Source organism: Excalfactoria chinensis, chromosome 1 (assembly GCF_039878825.1).
Source record: "Excalfactoria chinensis isolate bCotChi1 chromosome 1, bCotChi1.hap2, whole genome shotgun sequence".
In the NCBI taxonomy this organism is placed as follows: Eukaryota; Metazoa; Chordata; class Aves; order Galliformes; family Phasianidae; genus Excalfactoria; species Excalfactoria chinensis.
Window position 1 is genome coordinate 21,531,410 of NC_092825.1, and position 18,106 is coordinate 21,549,515.

An 18,106-nucleotide genomic window follows, 5' to 3' on the forward strand; every position below is an offset into this window, starting at 1 on the left:
TTCAAAAAAAAAAAGAACAACCAAAACAACAACAAAAGTTTTCATTGCATGAATATTTAAAGAAAGAAAGTTGCTGGAACATGAATTACACCTGCTCATTTTGATTTAGAACTATAGTTTGCAGCTTATGTATTTCATACTTCTTAGGATCTAACTGAAGTTACTAAAGTTGTAGACTTTGTAGGTTTAGTGAGAGATGGTCTGCGGGTTGTTATGTGTTGCGTTTTGTGTGAGATGCTTTTCAGTATGTTTGGATTTTGTTTCGTAAGTGTTCTGTTTACTAAATGGATATAGCTGATGCCTACCAGTATTCAACAGTGTAACATGATTTTTTTATGTTTTTTTTTTCTTCAATCTAGAAATTTGCCTTTAGAACTGATGCCTTTTCTAAAATAAGACTTCATCATTCAAGTTAATTCTAAGTTAACAGTAACTTTCTTCTAAAGGAGAAAGCTGTTTAACAGGCAAATTTAGTACATCTAGCACAGCAAAAAACTACATCAGGTTAAATAGTTCTAGGGATTCCATCCCTAAATTCTTCTGTTTAGAGCTGGAACCTTATTCATCCCAGTTAAGATTTATTATAAACTATCCTCAAGAGTTTCCTAGTTCACTAATAGGGATGCCTTACAAAACCAGAAACACTTTTTAGTTAGACTTTTGTTATCTCCAGCATGTTAACTTGAGCCTCCATAATTATGGCTTTGAAATTGATTCAATGAATGTCCCTTTGCTCATCTTGACCTTGGAGAGTGGCCTTATTTTTTTGTTACAGCTATGGAATACAGTAGCATCAAATTCATTCTCATTTACTAAAGGGTTGTTTTGTTGCTGATTCAGTGGCAGGCTGGTCAGTGTGGGGAGTAAGTTATGCAGTAGCATAGCATAGAAAGGAGTTGAGGAAAGCTAAGTTGCTTGTGGTTGGAAGTTTGGGGATGAAATTGAGGGATCCAGATGCTCCAATTCAGGCTGTCATCATAGCCCACTTCTGTATATAAAAAATGAGCCTAGTGGCCTATTCTGAATAGAATAGTAATCTTTGGAGTGTGTGAACTTGATGAAGTTTTTGTTGCATTAAGACAACAAGAGTAAACTCTATTGCTTGGCTGAAAGCTCTTCATGAAAATCCCACTGGAACATATTTTCCTGGCTGGAGTTTGTATTGCAAGTTCTGGCATTTGTAACTACGAGTTTTCTGTAATTACAGCTTTCAAACAGTACAGAACTCAAATTTATCTGACTATGCTTACACAAAAAGAAAAGCTATTAGAAATATTTGGTCAACAAGGCAAATCTTTTTACTGTTTTTTATCATAAAATTGTCAGTTAAATGTTGTTCAGAGCTAAGTGTTCATAGGCCCTGTTGGTTTGTTAAATCAGTTATGGCAGAACCTGGTTACAAATTGGAACTTGGCAGGCAGAATTGTGTGTTAATGGAGCTGAAACACAACCAGGTAAATATTATAAAACTGAATCGACCTTTTCTTTAAAAGTATATCAGTATGTTATACAGAGAAAAAAATTACAGACTATTCACATTTCAGTTGAACATGCAAATGTAGGGTATAATCATTTGACAAGTGTGACATGAGTGTGCTTGTTTCTTGTCAGTAATTCTCAGCTGGTTAAGCACAGTGTTTTTCAAAGTGGTTTTAGTAAATCCATATGAAAAATGAGTGGGAACCACTGACTGTGTCACCACTTGGAACAGATTATTCTGTACTCATTTAAACACGTGGATGCACAGGTGATAGATGTGATTAAATTTGAACGTCCACTATATTGTGGAATATCAATTCTAATTGCTAATGTCTTTCTAGAAGGGATCCTTATTCCCTATGAAATGTAGCTGTGCTACAGTACTATACCACCACCTGTTTTTCAAGGCATCTGGCTACTGTCAGCATGGATTAGTACAAGAATCTAGTGATAATTAAATTTTTGTCTCTTTTTTTTGTCAGTATTTATTTCTGTAGTTCTGCAGCATATTTGTTCTGACCTATGTTAACACAGTCACAGATACTCCAGCATTTTGTGCAACCTTTTGGCACTGGAATTATGTACTAACCAGAATTATTTCATCATTATTAAACTACTAAGCATTGAAAGGGAAGACATAAGACACATTTACTGTAATCCCATGCAGTTTAGAATTAGAGCAGAGACTGGAATTTGTCATTTTTGCCTTTTGTGCTTTGTAAACAAATCTTTTATAAAGGTAGCGAGACTTGGAGGAAAATAGATTCAGAAGACAGGTTAGCCTGCCTTTTTGAAAGATGGTTTTAAGTCAGTTTTAAGCTTACCAGTTTTTATTATAGGCCAGTAAGTTTGATATAAGCAACTTTGTGAAGAAAGTAAAAATAGAGCTATTTATTTTATATATTTCTGATTTTCACTCTCAAGCTGAGCTGTCTGATGTTTCTACATTGTTAGATATCTTTGGAAGTTGGATAGAGGGCAAATCTCTTTCCTGTGCAGACCAGGGCTTAAAGATTCAAATAAATTGTTACATTTTGAGAATGGTATTGGCTGCATTGGTAGAATGAAGTTTAGTTTTGCTGGAGAGGGTTCATTCTTTAGGGCTCCAAGAACAAGAGAGTGGATTATGTTGGTCTTGGAGTCTAGCACCAGTCTCTCTGTCTGCCTGTCTATGAAGGAAGTGCACTTTGTTGATTCAGTCTTCTCTAACACAAACAGACATGATGTATATGCACTTAAAGGACTTTTTCAAAGGCAAGTGCTTTGAAACTATACATAATTTTCTTAGTTGGAAGAAACAGCTTACAGGCAAGAGATACAAGTTGCCTAGAATTGCCATCCTTTGTTGGGATATATGTAGGTTGCTCCAAAAGTGATATTTCTTATTTATTTTCATGGAAACTGCAACAGATACAAAGGGCACAGTAACTGATAGAACAAATTCTCAGCTACAAAATGCTATTTATTTATTTTTTTTAACATAGTCACTACTGTTAGCTGTGCATTTTCTCCTGCAATGAGTAAGAGACCCTGCATGACACTCTCATAAAAATCTGCTCCAGTTCAGGTGACCTACTGTCTAACAGATGCTATGACAGCATCACTGCTAGAACAATGTTGCCCAGACAGTCCATCTTTCATTGCCTTGAACAAATGGAAGTCAGAAAGCACCAAATCTAAACTACACGTTGGTGTGGTAGAACAGTCCAGCTAACCTTGGCAATGCGTTCCATAGTCTTCAAACTGGTACGGGGCCTGATGTTACTGTGTTGCAGGAGAAAGGTTGACTTCTTCTCTTGAACTTATTCTTTGAAGGGGAATTCACGTCATCACTTCATGAACTGCAGTTTTGACTTTGGTTTGTAATGGTGACACCATATCTCATCACTGGTAATTTGGGGAACTATCACCTATTGAACCAATGTGAGGTTGAAGGTCCTGACAAACTTGCATGATGTGTTCTTTCTGTTCCTGTGTATTTATGGGGCTCAGCTGCTGCAGACTTTGATATTCCTATGCTGATGCCATCTTTTCAAGCAGCATTGAAGCCGGTAGTCCTCTCTGTATGCAGTTACCAGGTGGTAAGCTGCAAGTTTGCATAGATAAAGTGATTGACATGCTCTTCATTTTGTGACAGCTATGTATGACCAGCTGAAACGTGGCTTATCTGTCATGTTGCTGTTGCCACTGCTGAAATGCATTACATACTGCCTCACTGTGCTCACATCCACTGTTTGGACTCTGTAAAGCGAGCATCAATGAATGTTGATGGGTTCCATTTTTTCCACGTGGAAGAATTACAGCACCTGCAGTCATATCCACTTCCCAGTCAGATGCTGGTTTTGTCAAACTGCTCTTCTGCTGCCATCTGTCCCATGGCAACAACATGTAACAGAATACTGGTGGGAAGGCTCAAACTCTCTTGCTGTTCTACAAATATCTGCCTCTGTCATAGACCGATATAATAAAATAGGAGGTATTACTTTTGGAGCAGCCCTCATATTTAGAGATTGAGAGTGCTGTTGGTTCAACAAACAGCAGACAAACAGATCTGTGTTTGAACAGCACGGAGTGTTAGGGTGGAAGAAAGTGACAGGAATTGAGCTTGTGAGAGTATCCATGTTGTCTTGTGAATGCTCGTGTGTGGCTGATGCTCACACACTGCTAAGCAGCTTGTAATACAGGGGCAGCACAGCACAGTTCAGTGCATTTACTCAGCACCTCAATTCAGAAAAATATATTTGATTTATGACAGGAAGGTTTGACAGCATGATTATGATGCTGTCAATTAAAATGGGCTTTTTCATGTATTTCTTCAATAGCAAAGACTCACTTCCTCATCCTTTTGGAAAAACAGCATAGTGCTATGCCTAAAGGTAAACAAATATCTATTGAAAGTAGTCATTTTATGGTTCCACTATATTTTCAGCCTGAAGCGTGATGCCTGTATGTCTGTGTCACATTTTGCTCTGCACGCTATGCTTCTAGGACAGCCTGATAAGCATAAATATTTTGCCTGCTCTCTGTGATGTGTGTCCTGAGTATCAATTTTGCTTGGTGTCACTGTGTCTGGTATCATGATTCAGAAGTTTTTGTGCAAATCTTTTTCCTTTTTTTTTCTTTCTCCTTATTCCCATTTTCATTATGCTGTTAGTGCTGTTTTCTTCTTCCAAGTTCTTGGAAGTTATTAATTTCCAGGGCAGCATTACAAACTGAAATATCACCAAAGCTGATGAAGGGAGGAAGAAAGATAGTAATAGTTGAATTGAAATAATGGAAGTCTGTACATTGAAGCATGAAGACTAACATGGCAGTTGGTACAGTGGGTTGAGGTTGCTGAGGCAAGGAACCTGACAGTGACGCCAGTATGAGAGTCAGAGGTGTATCCTCGCTGAGAAGATGGGGAACTGCTGAGATAATATGTGGTCTTGTTGCTCTGGGGCTTTTTTTTCCCCCTCTGTCTTTTCTAGATCCTCTGCTCTGATGGCTTATTTGCATTGCTTCTGGTTTTTTGTTCACTGAAAGAAATGGGGAACAGGTGAGTGCCAGAGAGGAATTTATTAATGAGTAAACAGACCCACAAGGCACAGGTGAATGTTGGATGTGTTTTTGGGCCTACCGAGGCAGGCTTACTGCAGTTGGCCTCTCACTATAAGGAGGACATTGACACCATGGAGCATGTCCAGAGAAGGGCAATGAAGCTGGTGAGGGATCTGGAGCAGCTGAGGGAGCTGGAATTGTTTAGTCTTGAGAAGGCTCAGGGGGACCTTATTGCTTTCTACAGCTGCCTGAAAGGTTCTAGTGAGGTGGGGGTGGACCTCTTTTCCCAGGTAACAGTGATAGGGCAAGAGGTAATGGCTTCAACTTGCTCCAGAGGAGAATCAGGTTTGATATTAGGGAAAATTTATTTTCAGGAAGAGTGGTGAGGTAATGGAACAAACTGCACAGGGAGGTGGTAGAACAGCCTTTGTGGAGTCATCTACCCATTCTAACAAAAGTGGTGCTGAGGAAGGTGGTTTAGTGGGGCATGGTGTTGGTGAGTTGATGGTTGGACTAGGTGATCTTAGCAGTCTTTTCCAAACTTAAGGTTCTATGACTTTATTTTATAAGGAAAAAGGGAAATAGAAAGAGGAAAAAGTGATGAAGAGGGCTGTTTTTCAAAAATCCATACAGAACAGGAAGCTTTATTTTTTTAATATAAATCCTGTGAATTACAGGGAGAAGAAAAAGGACTGGAATATTTTAAGCCCTGAGGAAATGATTGCCTAATGTCTGTTTTACCAGTGTCCTGTTAAGTACTTTACCATGACCTTGCAGTGACCCTTATTCCTTGGAGTTTGTTGACTTGATGTAATTGAACCTGAAGCAAATAAATTCTAATATGTCTGAAATGCACATTTGCTTATCGTCAAAGTAATAGTCATTTCCTTACATAAGCAAAGATTATGGTCAAGTAAAAAAATGTAATACTGATCATTAATATCGTATAGAAGAGTGAAGACTGTGAACAGTGTCTTTAGTATTCATGTCATATTGTCTAGTTCAAGAGCAAACTTGAATGCATACCTTAAAAAAAATCAAAACATTAATTTCCATACATAAAAAAGCCAACTGTTTGATTCAGAAAATTTGTTATAAAGATTTTGGAAAAAAAGTGATCATTATTTGTATAAAATGTGGACTTTGCAAAGGTCACAGGCTTTAAGACACTTTGTACAGGTTGATTAAATTGGATGATCTGGGATACTGAAATGTAAAACGTGATCAATTAGCTGTGGAATGTATTTTGAAGGACTATATGGTGTTCAGTAGCTAATGTAAATTGGTGGCTTCAGCCCATTTCCTTGTTGACTTGTGACTGCATCCCTCATAAATTTCAACATTGTTGAGTCAGTATTTTAAATTAGAATAACAAATAAATTGTTAATTCCTTCATGGCAGGGCTGAGAGCTGAGGAAGAGGGAGAGTGGGTGAATTTTTGCACTGCAGGAGTGGAAAGAGAGAGAATTTCAGTTTTCTTTGCAGCTTGTCTGGCTCTAGTGATCGTTTACTCACTTTTCAAAAGTATAGCTGGGGCTCTGGGCAGCCTGATCTAGTGGTTGGCAACCCTGCTCACAGCAGGGGGCTTGGAACTACATGATCTTTAAAGTCCCTTCCAATCTAAGCCATTCTGTATCATTAAAATAGACTCATTAGTTCTTAGACTATGACAAAGATATCATAGAATGGTTTCAGTTGGAAGGATCTTTTAAGGTCATCTAGTTCCAACCCCCCTCCTGTGAGCAGGGACACCCCTCTAGACCAGGCTGCCCAAAGCCTCATCCAGCCTGGCCTTGAATGCTTTCAGGAAGGGGGCATTCACAACCAACCTCACTGGGCAACCTGTTCCGATATCTCATCACCCTCACAGTAAAGAATTTCCTCCTATAATCTAGTCTGAATCTAACCACTTCCAGTTTAAAACCATGTCCCTTTGTCCTGTCAGTACATGCCCTTACAAAAAGTCCCTCCCCAGCTTTCCTGTAGGCCTCTTCAAGTACTGGAAGGCTGCTATAAGGTCTCCTTGGAGCTTTCTCTTCTCCAGGCTGAAGAGCCCTAACTCTCTCAGTCGGTCCTTGTAGGGGAGGTGCTCCAGCCATCTAATAATTTTCATGGCCCTCCTCTGGACCTACTCCAAAAGCTCCATGACCTCCTTGTGTTGGGGATTCCAGAACTAGACACAGTACTCCAGGTGGGGTCTCACAAGAGCAGTGTAGAGGGGCAGAATCTCTTCCATTGACCTGCTGGTCACGCTTCTCTTGATGCAGTCCAGGATACAGTTTGCCTTCTGGTTTGTGAGTGCACCCTGCCAACTCCTGTTGAATTTTTCATCAGTCAGCACTCTCAAATCCTTCTCCTCATGGCTGCTTTCAAGCCGTTCTCTGTCCAACCTGTATCTGTGTTTGAGAGTGCCCTGAGCCAGATGCAGGACCTTGCACTTGGCATACTGAACTTCATGAAGTTGGCATGGGCCTGCCTCTCCAGCTTGTCCAGGTCCTTCTGGATAGCATCTCTTCTCTCTAGCATTTCAACTGCACCATTCAGCTTGGTGTCATCTGCGAACTTGCTGAGAGTGTACTCAGTCCTGCTGTCTGTGTCATAAAGATGTTAAATAGCACCAGTTCCAGCACTGATTCTTGAGGAACACCAATTGTCTCTGGCCTTCACTTGGACATTGAGCTGTTGACTGCAGCTCTGAGTGCAACCATCTGGCCAATTCCTTATCCAGCATGTGGTCCATCCATCAAATCCATTCTTCTCCAACTAGCAGGTATAGGGAACTAAAGTTTGTAACTTACTAAGGAAGGAAGGAAGGAATTAATCATTTTTTTCATGGAAAATGTCTGATTCTCGTTGGTAATCAGGCTCTGTGGTGGTGGCCATCTGATGTTTCTTAGGGTGCAGACAGATGTTTGGATGTCTTGTGTCTCAAAAGAGTACTGCTGATCTTCTCAGGCTGTTAGCCATTGGGAAATGCTTTGCATAACCCTTTTAAAATCTTTTGGCATCTTTTTCACATACCTTATCTCTGGTCTTTCGGAGATTCCCATACAGTTTTATTTTGCAGCTGCTCACCCTTGAAATCTCTCTCAGCCCCTGCCTTTCTCTGTCAAATCTTCCCTTGCCTCTCTTGCCATTTGGACCACATTGCCTAAAAAGATCCTGTGAACCCTGGTAAGCAAGTCTGAGGCTGGACTTGTTGATCAGTTACATTTTGTTTGCTCTGACATGAGGAATATGGTATTTCTTGAGTCTGGGGAAAAAAAAAAAAAAAAAAAAAAAAAAAAAAAAAAAAAAGTGTTGTATCTTCTGGGAATAAAGTAAAGCATTTGGGAGGAGAGGGGTAAATCTTTAAAATATTTGTTTATTAAATGGAATAAAAAAGCACGAGTGATGATTCATTAATGACTATACCAATTCTTCAAATAAAGCTAAATTTCCTTAAAAACTGAAAAACTTTGCAGTATCATAGACCAGAATTGCCAGCAACTCGAATATCCCGTGCTCTCATTTTTCTTTACCATATTGCAATTTCTGACTCCAGTCATTTGTGCCTGTCTGCAGTTTCCATTTGCTTTCATGTACAGAATGCTCTTTCTTTCTCGCTGTCTGGAAAAGGACTTCAGAAGAAGCCAATACTTTAAGTATGTTGTCTGATGGGATATAATCATTCTTTAGGGAAGAATTTAGTAGTTTATGAAGGTTTTCTGGAAAAGCAGAAGCTAGCCAGGAGGCTTTAAGAAAAGGTGAAATAGGGTCCTGGTTCCAGTAAAAAGATGCATCTTGTGATGTGCAACCCAAAAGGTCTGAGGAAGGAAAAAGGTGAATTAAGCCACTCTTAGGCCTTTCTAGTTCTGATGAGGTTTAGGCAATCACAGAGCCGTGTCTCTGTTTTCATGAGTTGCCTAGACTTCTGGTTCCACATTACACTTCCAGACTGCTTGGGATAACAGACCACCAGTTTTACAGGTCGTAGTAGTTGAATGTTGCTGAGGCATTATGTAGGTAATTGGAAAAAAAAAAAAAATACCAAACCCAGCTGTGACAAAACAAAAAGCCATGTGATAATACTTCAGTAATCTCAGAAAAATTCCACGTTCTTGGAAATACTTTGGAGAAGGTTATTTTAAATTGGGACTAGAGTGGGAGGAAGAGCGAAGTGTTTATGATTTCTTTCAGAGTAATGCGTTTTCTGGAGGCCCTTGCCTTCCTTTCTTGCCATCTTCTAGATAAGGAGAAAAAAAAAGAAAAAAAGAAAAAAGAAAAAAAAAAAAAAAAAAAAAGGTAAAAAATATCTATACCTTGGCAGTGGTCAAGAGTGCTATGAGGGAGGTGGCATGTAGAAGTATCAGGGATGTGGGATGCAGTTTTGAGTGTAGAGCACAGTGGAATTCTTCAGTGGGTTAGTCGTCTTAGTGTAGCTGCTTAGCCCATAGAAGCAAGGAAGAAATATTAAACCTTGGTTTGAAACCAAATCTGTGTATCTGGCAAAAAGTAGGAGTCTATAAATGGAGGAAGAGGCATTTAACAGTCAGACTCCTGTGGGAACTCAACTGGAGATGAGAAATAAGAATTGATGCCAATAATTGATGTATTCGGAAGATAGAAATTAGAAGTAATATTCTATAATGGCTCCAGAGGCTTCTTTTTTTTTTTTTTTTTTTTATTCCTCACAACTTCTGTAAGAATTACTCTACAAACCATTACATTTAGAGAGTTATAATATTCTCCTTCAACAGCAGACTGAAACTGAAGCTCATGTAGGAGAACTTGGTGTGCTTGCAGTTGCTCATTTCCTAGAGTATGCTTTCATATGTGTAAATTCCTCGTGTCTTTTGTTGTCCTTTATGGACACAAGATGGGCTTTCTCAGAACAGAAGGCTTCATTCTACAGTGCTGTGATGTGTCCAAATGTTGCTGGAGTCACGAGCTCTCAATTCCTGGCAGACCCAGAAATGCTTTATGAGTGACCTGGGACAAACAGTGTCCTATCCCATATTATATTGAATAACTGGAGAAAATCATGTGTTTTGGCTCTTCTATTTCCAACTGCTACCAGAAATTCTTTTAACTCTATGTTGACAAAATGAAGGAAATATCACATACTAAGGTTTGTGACTGAATGAATTGTTGCAAGGTACTGAAAATTAAAAATTGTCCAGAGTATTCCACACATATACCCCTGGTCTGTCATTTGCATTCTGATCAGTGAATTTTACATGACATTTGGGGATTGTTGGCAGTCCCGGACTCATAATTCAGACTGAAATTTTCTTTGACAATTGAGAACTCAAATTCATTTTTCACCTAAGCATTTAGTTGCTTTCCCTCACAAAAACTTAATATTACCCATGATGCCCTTAAGCACTTTTTCCTATGAACTAAAAGCTAAAGCAGGTGACATTGTTTCCTTTTTTCAAAGAGATTGCTTTGTAAAGTGGTTTTCTAATTGAAAACAAAGAATAACATACTTGCATAAATTGCAATCACTAGAGTGGCAGTGGATAGATTGAGTACACCCTCAGTAAGTTTGCAGGCAGCACAAGTTGGGAGGGAATGTTGATCTGCTAGAGTGGAGAAGGGCACTGCAAAGGGACCTGGATAGACTGGATCAATAGGTCAGGATGAACTGTATGAGTTTCAATAGGGACAAATGTCAGGTCCTGCATTTTGGTCACAACAACCCCAGGTAACCCTAAAGGCTTGAGGGGGAGTGGCTGGAAAGTTGCCTGATGGAAAGCGACCTTGGATTACTGATAGACAGTTGGCTGAATATGAGCCAACAGTGTGCCCAGGTGGCCAAGAAGGCCAGTGGCATCCTGGCTTGTGTCAGGAACGGTGTGGTGAGCAGGACTAGGGAAGTCATCCTGCCCCTGCACTCAGCATTGGTGAGGCCTCACCTCGAGTACTATGCTGAGTTTTCTTCTGAACCTTTAGAGGATGAACATAATAGCTGATGAAGGCATATACTGGAGCTCTGCTTGCGCTTATAGTGTTGATTTGTAAATATGCACAGTTGTGTTACTCAGTTATAATAGCTATGAAAATGTAGAGTTTCGTGCAAGAGCCTGGTAAAACAGGATTTCTTCATTCATTGCCATCTCCTCTGCAGGTGGAGGATTGGTGAAGGATTGTTTTGAAAATTCACATGGATATTTTTACATGCACAATCTATTTGCTTCTACCAACGCTGTTCAGGTAGTTAGATTTCACTGGGAAGTAGAAGTAAAGTCAAGATACTATTCCAGAATTTCCTAGTTTCAAACTGGGTGAAAGAAAAAGATCCTATGTAGATGGCCATCAGATCCTAACACTTATGGATCTGATCTTATGTTCTCCATTTTGTGTGCCCCTGGTGGCGCACGGTGTTAGAACCGCCGCTTGCAACACCAGAGGGCCCGGGTTCGAATCCCCCTTGTGGCGCAAGGGGTAAAACTGCCGCTCTGCTACACTAGAGGGCTCGAATCCCGGGAGTTGGACTCGATGATCTCTAAGGTCCCTTCCAACTCGCACGATACTATGATACTATGATACTATGATATGATGATTTTAAGCAATACAGCACGTTGACCTTTTAATAGGGAAAAAAATCCCCACAATATTTAAGCTCATTAAATATTTGTGTTTCTTTTATGCCTTCCTTAATATATTCCTTGATTAAATTATGTGTGCCCTACTAAAGAAATTACATTCTATTCTGCTTTATATTCTGATGGTGCTTCATGGTATGCATGTACTAATTCCATACCTCTCAAAAATGATGATGAGGAAGCTAACATGGAGCACTGGAACTTCTGGAGTTTGAAGTCTCTACACTTCTGTCTCTGTTCTGGCCAAAATAATATAGAGAGAGACCTAGGAAAACTGTAAATTAGAAACAACAGAAACATTCATCAAATAAATTTAAAATCATAGGTGCTTTATTTAAACAAAAATTAAGTTTTCAATAAAATCAAGACTAATCAAGACCTGTGTACTGAGAACAAGTGGGACCTCAGTCCAATGACATGGAAGAAATGGGACCTTTAAATAAAAGAGATGAGTTACACTTAGGAGAGGTCTTTGTTTCCATGCTACTTTACCCTTCAGTTCAGAAGGGCTTTCCTAATACTATATAAGAAGTCAGTTTTATTCCACTTTTCTTAACTGTATTTAACAAGACCTGTACAGCTTCTTCATTTAGAGAAATGTCTTCTAATTTTAAATAGTTCAAGGGTTAGATCTTGGGATGGATAAATGTCAGTCCGTGTTAATAACTATTTGCACATTTATGCCTGATCTCAAGGTAATTTGATCAGTTACTTTGTTAGGAATATAGCTTTCAAGAGCCTTTTTTTTTTTTTTTTTTCTATCTTGTCAATCTTTGCTTTTTATTTTATTTCCCTCCTTTTTGGCTACTAGCCTAAGAACATTGCTTAAATAAATAAAACCAGGAAAAAAAAATAGTGTTTTTTTACTTTTATGTAAGGAAATAAGATTATTCTCCTTATGGCTGTTTCAGCATAGTGTGTCATGATAGCTAGCCAGTGTGCTTTTAAGCATCAAGCAAATGAGTTTGTTTTCCCATAATATTGCATATAATTCGTGTTTAAGTCAATAAGAAAAGCTAGATTACTTAAATCCTTAGGAAGTTTGTGTTGTGAATCTTGAATACATATTTTGATTACAAGAAATATTTTTCAGATTTCATCTCTGCAATCGTGAAATATCAATGATGTTTTTTGTTGTTGTTGTTTGTTTTTGTGTTTTTTTTTCTTAAATATTTTCAGGTCTTTTTTCAAAGTTAACCTGAATTTCTAAAGTAACTGAGGCCATTCTGTTTTCTGCAGTACTTTGGAAGCTTGCTTGTAATATTCTGTGTTGAACTGGCCTGTGGTGTTTGGACCTATGAGCAGGAAATAACGGTGAGTCAGAAAAGAAGGCTGCATATTTCAGTGGAAGAAAACAAAAGATTTCCATTAGTTAGCTGTTTTCTAATTACTCTAGCATTTCTCTTTCTTCATGATACTGACCATCTAATTTTCTAATTTCTTGTGATTGTCTTTTTTATTTTTTCTTAAACAGTGAATTCTTCTGGGAAGGCACATCTATCTGGAAGGTCCTCCCTGGGTTTCTCACCACCCATTACGTATTTGAGAACCAAATCCCGCAGCCCCAGATTATTTTAAGAACTGTGTATTTCTAGTTATTCCTTGCTTAGATGAGTTGTCAATGAAGCCAGTGGAAATTTTAGGTATTAGATATGAACTTCAGTTTTAAAGAAAAGTATTTTGAGAAGGGGATGTGAGAATTTGTAAGTCTTTTGTTTCAAAAAATTCTTCATGTTTTAAAGAGCTGTGGCACAGTGTTCTGTATTGTAAATAGACAATGTGTTCAACAAAGGACTTGCTACCTTCTGAAATTTTTGCACTGGCTCCACAAGCTATAAATGCCAGTTTTAAGCTAAACATGTCTTAGCTGTAAGACACACTTCTGTAAACTCATGAAGAGGTTTTAATCGATGTCTAGTTTTTATAGCTGTACCTGTCTCTAGTTTTCTTGCTTGAAGCGTTGTAACCATCATTCAAGAAAATGGGTAGGCGTTGAGAAAAACTGAACTGAAATATTATTATGCTGTCTGTTTTTATATCTTTTTGTCTTGTATTCATTTGCACTCATACATTTGCATGAGTAATGAGTATTCTCTGAGCTGCCCAAAATACACTCAACAGACTGGTCTTCTTAGCAGTGTGTAGCGTTACATTGCAGTAAGAAGCGAGGGAGCATTCTTGGTACTTATACACTTCAAAGGAATTATTGGCGGATTTGAACTTTGAAGTTAGGTGGCAGCATTTTGAATATGAATTCATTCCCTTGCTATACAGATCCTAACAGGATGCTCTAATGTAATTATAGTTAAGGCTGTCCCTTTACTTTAAATGTTAACCTATGACTTATTTTAAAACTGGGAATCTGCATGGAAGGTATGCTTCCTCTTACAGGTACAGCTGCCCTCTCCAGAGTTTTGTCAAAGGTGATCATTATAACTAGCATCTTTTTAAAGAAAGTGTGTCATTAGAAGGTGCCTGAAATAGTAACCTTCAGTGCATCAGTACATGCCTTTACTTGTCATGGGTTAACCTAAAATCTACTTGCATCCATGACAGGGGTATAGACGGCCTGCAGGGCCGCTATCCCAAAAGGAAAAGGGAAAAAGGGAAAAGGAAAATAAATGCAGCGGCAACGATCTAAGGAGGCACACTTATTTACTAAATACTATATCGGAATACAGAATAACACAATATAATACAATATAATTGGAATTAAGGCTAACGAATCAAGTAAAATAGGAGAGAGTGAGTCCCGAAACCGAGAGGCCTACTGTAACTCTAGGTGAAACGGCTGGAATGCTTCCACACACTCCCCAATGGCTGGCAGGATTCAAGAGCGCGAGTCCAGCACTGAAGTGAGATTATATAGAGTCTGTGTCATATGACTGACCGTGATGTTCTCTGGGACATTCAGTCTTCTTTCTGTGAGCAGCACATTCGTCAAAATTATCCATGCTTTACATGATGTTATGATGTGGAATACTGATAGCAAAATTACAAAATTGCAAAACCATGACATTCAGGAAACCTAAACTTATAGGTTTTAGTGTGGCCTCCAAGCTTTCAGTTATCTGCTATGCTATTGAAACCTCAACCCAGAACATTTTAATAAAAGCCCAGTTAGTCTTATTATGTATATTAAAGCACTGCTTATATAAAAGGTCATACTACTTCCTTTCAGAAAAACCTTTCCCTCAGCCCTTATCCCCCCAAAAAACAGTACTGAGCTCAGCGTTTTCACCTTTGGCAGTGGGGCACAGTGAACCCAGTTATTCCGTGCTCCTCCAGGTCTTTCTGTCTCTCCAAAGAGAGTATGAACATTGGACATGCAAATATAACAGAAAATTCAAAACAGAAAGTTCAGAAACTGCTTTTCTGTTTCTCTTCTTCCTTCCTTTTATGCTTTTTCTCTTTACCCTCCTAAACATTGTGCTCTGTTTTCTCTTTCCATCTGATTATCTTTCCTTCTCCTTCTTTGTTGTAACACCGGTTCTCCTCATGTAATGAGATGGGCCAGACTCAGGTTTCCAGCTGCTTGTGTGCTGAGGAAATCTGGTGGAAGAGCACAGCAGTTTCTCAGTGATTTTTTTCATACCTGTTCATGTCACTTTCCTGGAGATTTCTTCTACACTTCTATGCTACACAGAGATAAGAAGAGTCCCTTGTATCCCAAGGGAGTGACTCACTGTCGTGTTGGTTTCAGCACAGCGTGAAGTCACAATAACCTCTTGTGGATTTCAGAGAATCAGTTAGCATTAGTGTAGGTGGGTGTGTGATGTTGTCAAAAATGTCAGTGAGGCATAGCCACATCTGCTAATCCAAAATGGTCTTTCTTTGGCTTGTGGTCAAGTCTGCTCTTAGAGCTCTTATACAAACAATTTTCCTTCCAACTTATGATAGCTCTCAGCATGAAGCATGCCTTGTGACTGATTTTTCCACCCACAAAATTGAAAAGCCAGTATGGGTTCTCAGCTTACTTGTGCATTGGTCAAGCCTAGATACTCATTAGAAAAACAACGAGCAAGAAGATCTGAACAGCAAACTGAGTTTTGTAGCACTTATGCTAAATTGAAACCAGTATCTAATTTTTCTTTATCTACACACTGCACGAAGCTAGTGGTGGACAAATCAAACAAATGGAATACAGTCAAATAAATGCATCTCAAGATTCTGAATTTTTATGCAGTACTGCACACATGATCTGCTAGAAAACTATTTAATAGATACATTGGAGGCCCTAGTGTGACATCTTGACGTTGTGGTAGCAGTCAATCACACGGATTCCAGTGTCTTTCCTTAGTTCCAGAATTCAAATTGCCTTCCTACAGTGGGTTTTAGATTGCTTTATTTTTAATTTTTTTCTCTCACTTTTGGATTTTTTCTCCCCATTTCTCACTGTTTTCATAAAGAAGTTGAATGCCTTGTGTTACATGCGTAATCTTGGACTGTATTCAACTCAAATAAGATAATAAAATAGCCTAGCAAATATTAACTTAATTGCTGTGGTATCAAGTACTATCCAAAGAAAGCAGAATACTGATTTCCATTGCAGTGTAAAAAGAAATTCATTGAGTACAAAAGCAAATTTTTTATTATATTTACCAGTATAAATGTTTGCAATGGAAACATTCCGTGATATTCTTTTCATAAGTATTTTTAGTACTATATTGCTATTGTATATATATATATATATTTTATGTAGACAATTGTGAGTTCAAAGTTTTATAGCATAAGAAATAAAAATTCTGCAAATTGAAAGTTGTGTTAAATTTCTGGGTTATTGTTGTGATTTGACCTGGCAGGTGGCTGTGCACTACACAGTCATTTGCTCACTGCTCCCCTTTTCAATATATTCATATTCAAAATTGTAGCGTAATTTAAAAGTTTCTCAAATGCCCTTATTTGGATTATGGGGTCTATCAGCCAGTGAACGTACCTATATTTTTGTAGAGCGTCTGGCATAACAAGGTCTGGGCTTCTTGGGAAGTATTCTGACTATTTTTTTTTCTCCTAAGGTTGTTTTTATTACTATTCACAGAGTGCTGTTACTGTTTGCTCCAAATTGAACTGTAGAGCTCAGTCATAGCCATTAGAGTAGCTTGGCTCCTCAGCCGTCCAAATGAAAGCCCATATTGCAATTGTGATTGCTTTCACCATGACTACTGTGGCTAATGGGAACAAGGCACTACTCAGCATGAGTGGTATGCATGCCTGGAAGAGCACTGTGAAGTCTTCAGCTCCGTATTTTAGTCTCGTACACTGAAATTTATGGTGCTTGAACAGAAGCCAGTTTCTTACCTTGCCTCTTAACTGCACTGCATATCCAATGCCAGAGCACTTATTTGCTTGGTTTCTGACAAATTGGTTGTTGGGGATCATCGTCTGAAAAGAGAGCACCAGCTCCTCACTTCTAAGTAGCATTTTAAGAATTCTTCTTTTAGAAGCAGAGAGGACACGTGAGAAGAAAACTTACAGAGGCAGACTTCAGTCAAAGCCTGAAAGCTACTGGCAATGCTCTCAGGGTAGAATTCATCTCAATTAATTGCATATATTTAGAAGATAGACATTTAAATCTGAGTTTGTCACCTTAGACTGTGAATTGGATTTGAGACTTCAAGGGATACTTCTGCCTAGAGTAAAATATTTATCTAGAGATGAGATAAATTGTGCTGGACAGCTGCCTGTTTCATCCTACTGACTAAGATGATAGCAGAGGTAACTAAATTGGGGCAGATGAATTCTGTCTCTGATGACTGGGTTGGAGCTTGGTTCAAATTTTATGCCAGATAACATCTGGAAATAATATAATCAGACTGTATGCGCAATCTCTGAATCTCTCTGAAACACAACAGCTTCTTTTCCATCATACAATGTACCACCAGCAAAATATACAAATATCTGTTTCCTGCTGCTATAATGAAGGCTCGTAAAGATTCAGTGTTTGCATAAATTGAAGCATTTACTTACCTGTTTTATTTAAATACAAAGTTACTTTGGTCATTGCACTTGAAAGACCACAGAATAGATGAAAGATCAGTGTTTGGGGCCAGAAGCACAATTGGCCCATTCATCAGTTTTCTGTTGTGCCAATCTCTGTTCTTTATCTGCTTCAGGTTCCAGTACAGTGGTCTGATATGATCACTCTGAAAGCCAGGATGACCAACTATGGCCTACCTAGGTACCAGTGGTTGACACACGCTTGGAACTTCTTTCAGAGGGAGGTAAGAAGACAGCTAATTTGTGAACAGAATACACACTTATTTATCTGCTAAAGGAAAAGGATTTATTTCTTTTTTTTTAGTCAGTAGGCGAATGGAAGTTGAATAAAACCATGTATAGCGATAGTGTCTTTTACATCACTTGCTATTCAGCTTTTTGTAGGCCCTAAAGATGCTATTATGCACCTTTTACAACTTGATTTCCCATTTTCTTAGAAATTATATGTATTATTCGCAGGACGTGCTGTAGCTTTATCTAATGCAGGTAAGTGGTTATAG

The 18,106-nt window shown here is 38.6% G+C and overlaps 1 protein-coding gene across 1 annotated transcript in view; it reads left to right on the plus strand.

The window, feature by feature from the left end:
• The window catches only part of TSPAN12 (tetraspanin 12), a 44,245-nt gene that overhangs the window by 17,194 nt on the left and 8,945 nt on the right, over positions 1 to 18,106 (plus strand). Inside the window, exons 5-6 of the mRNA XM_072343840.1 lie at positions 12,849 to 12,923; positions 17,723 to 17,830. Coding sequence (XP_072199941.1) covers positions 12,849 to 12,923; positions 17,723 to 17,830 — 183 coding nt within the window. The remainder of the gene's footprint in view (positions 1 to 12,848; positions 12,924 to 17,722; positions 17,831 to 18,106) is intronic.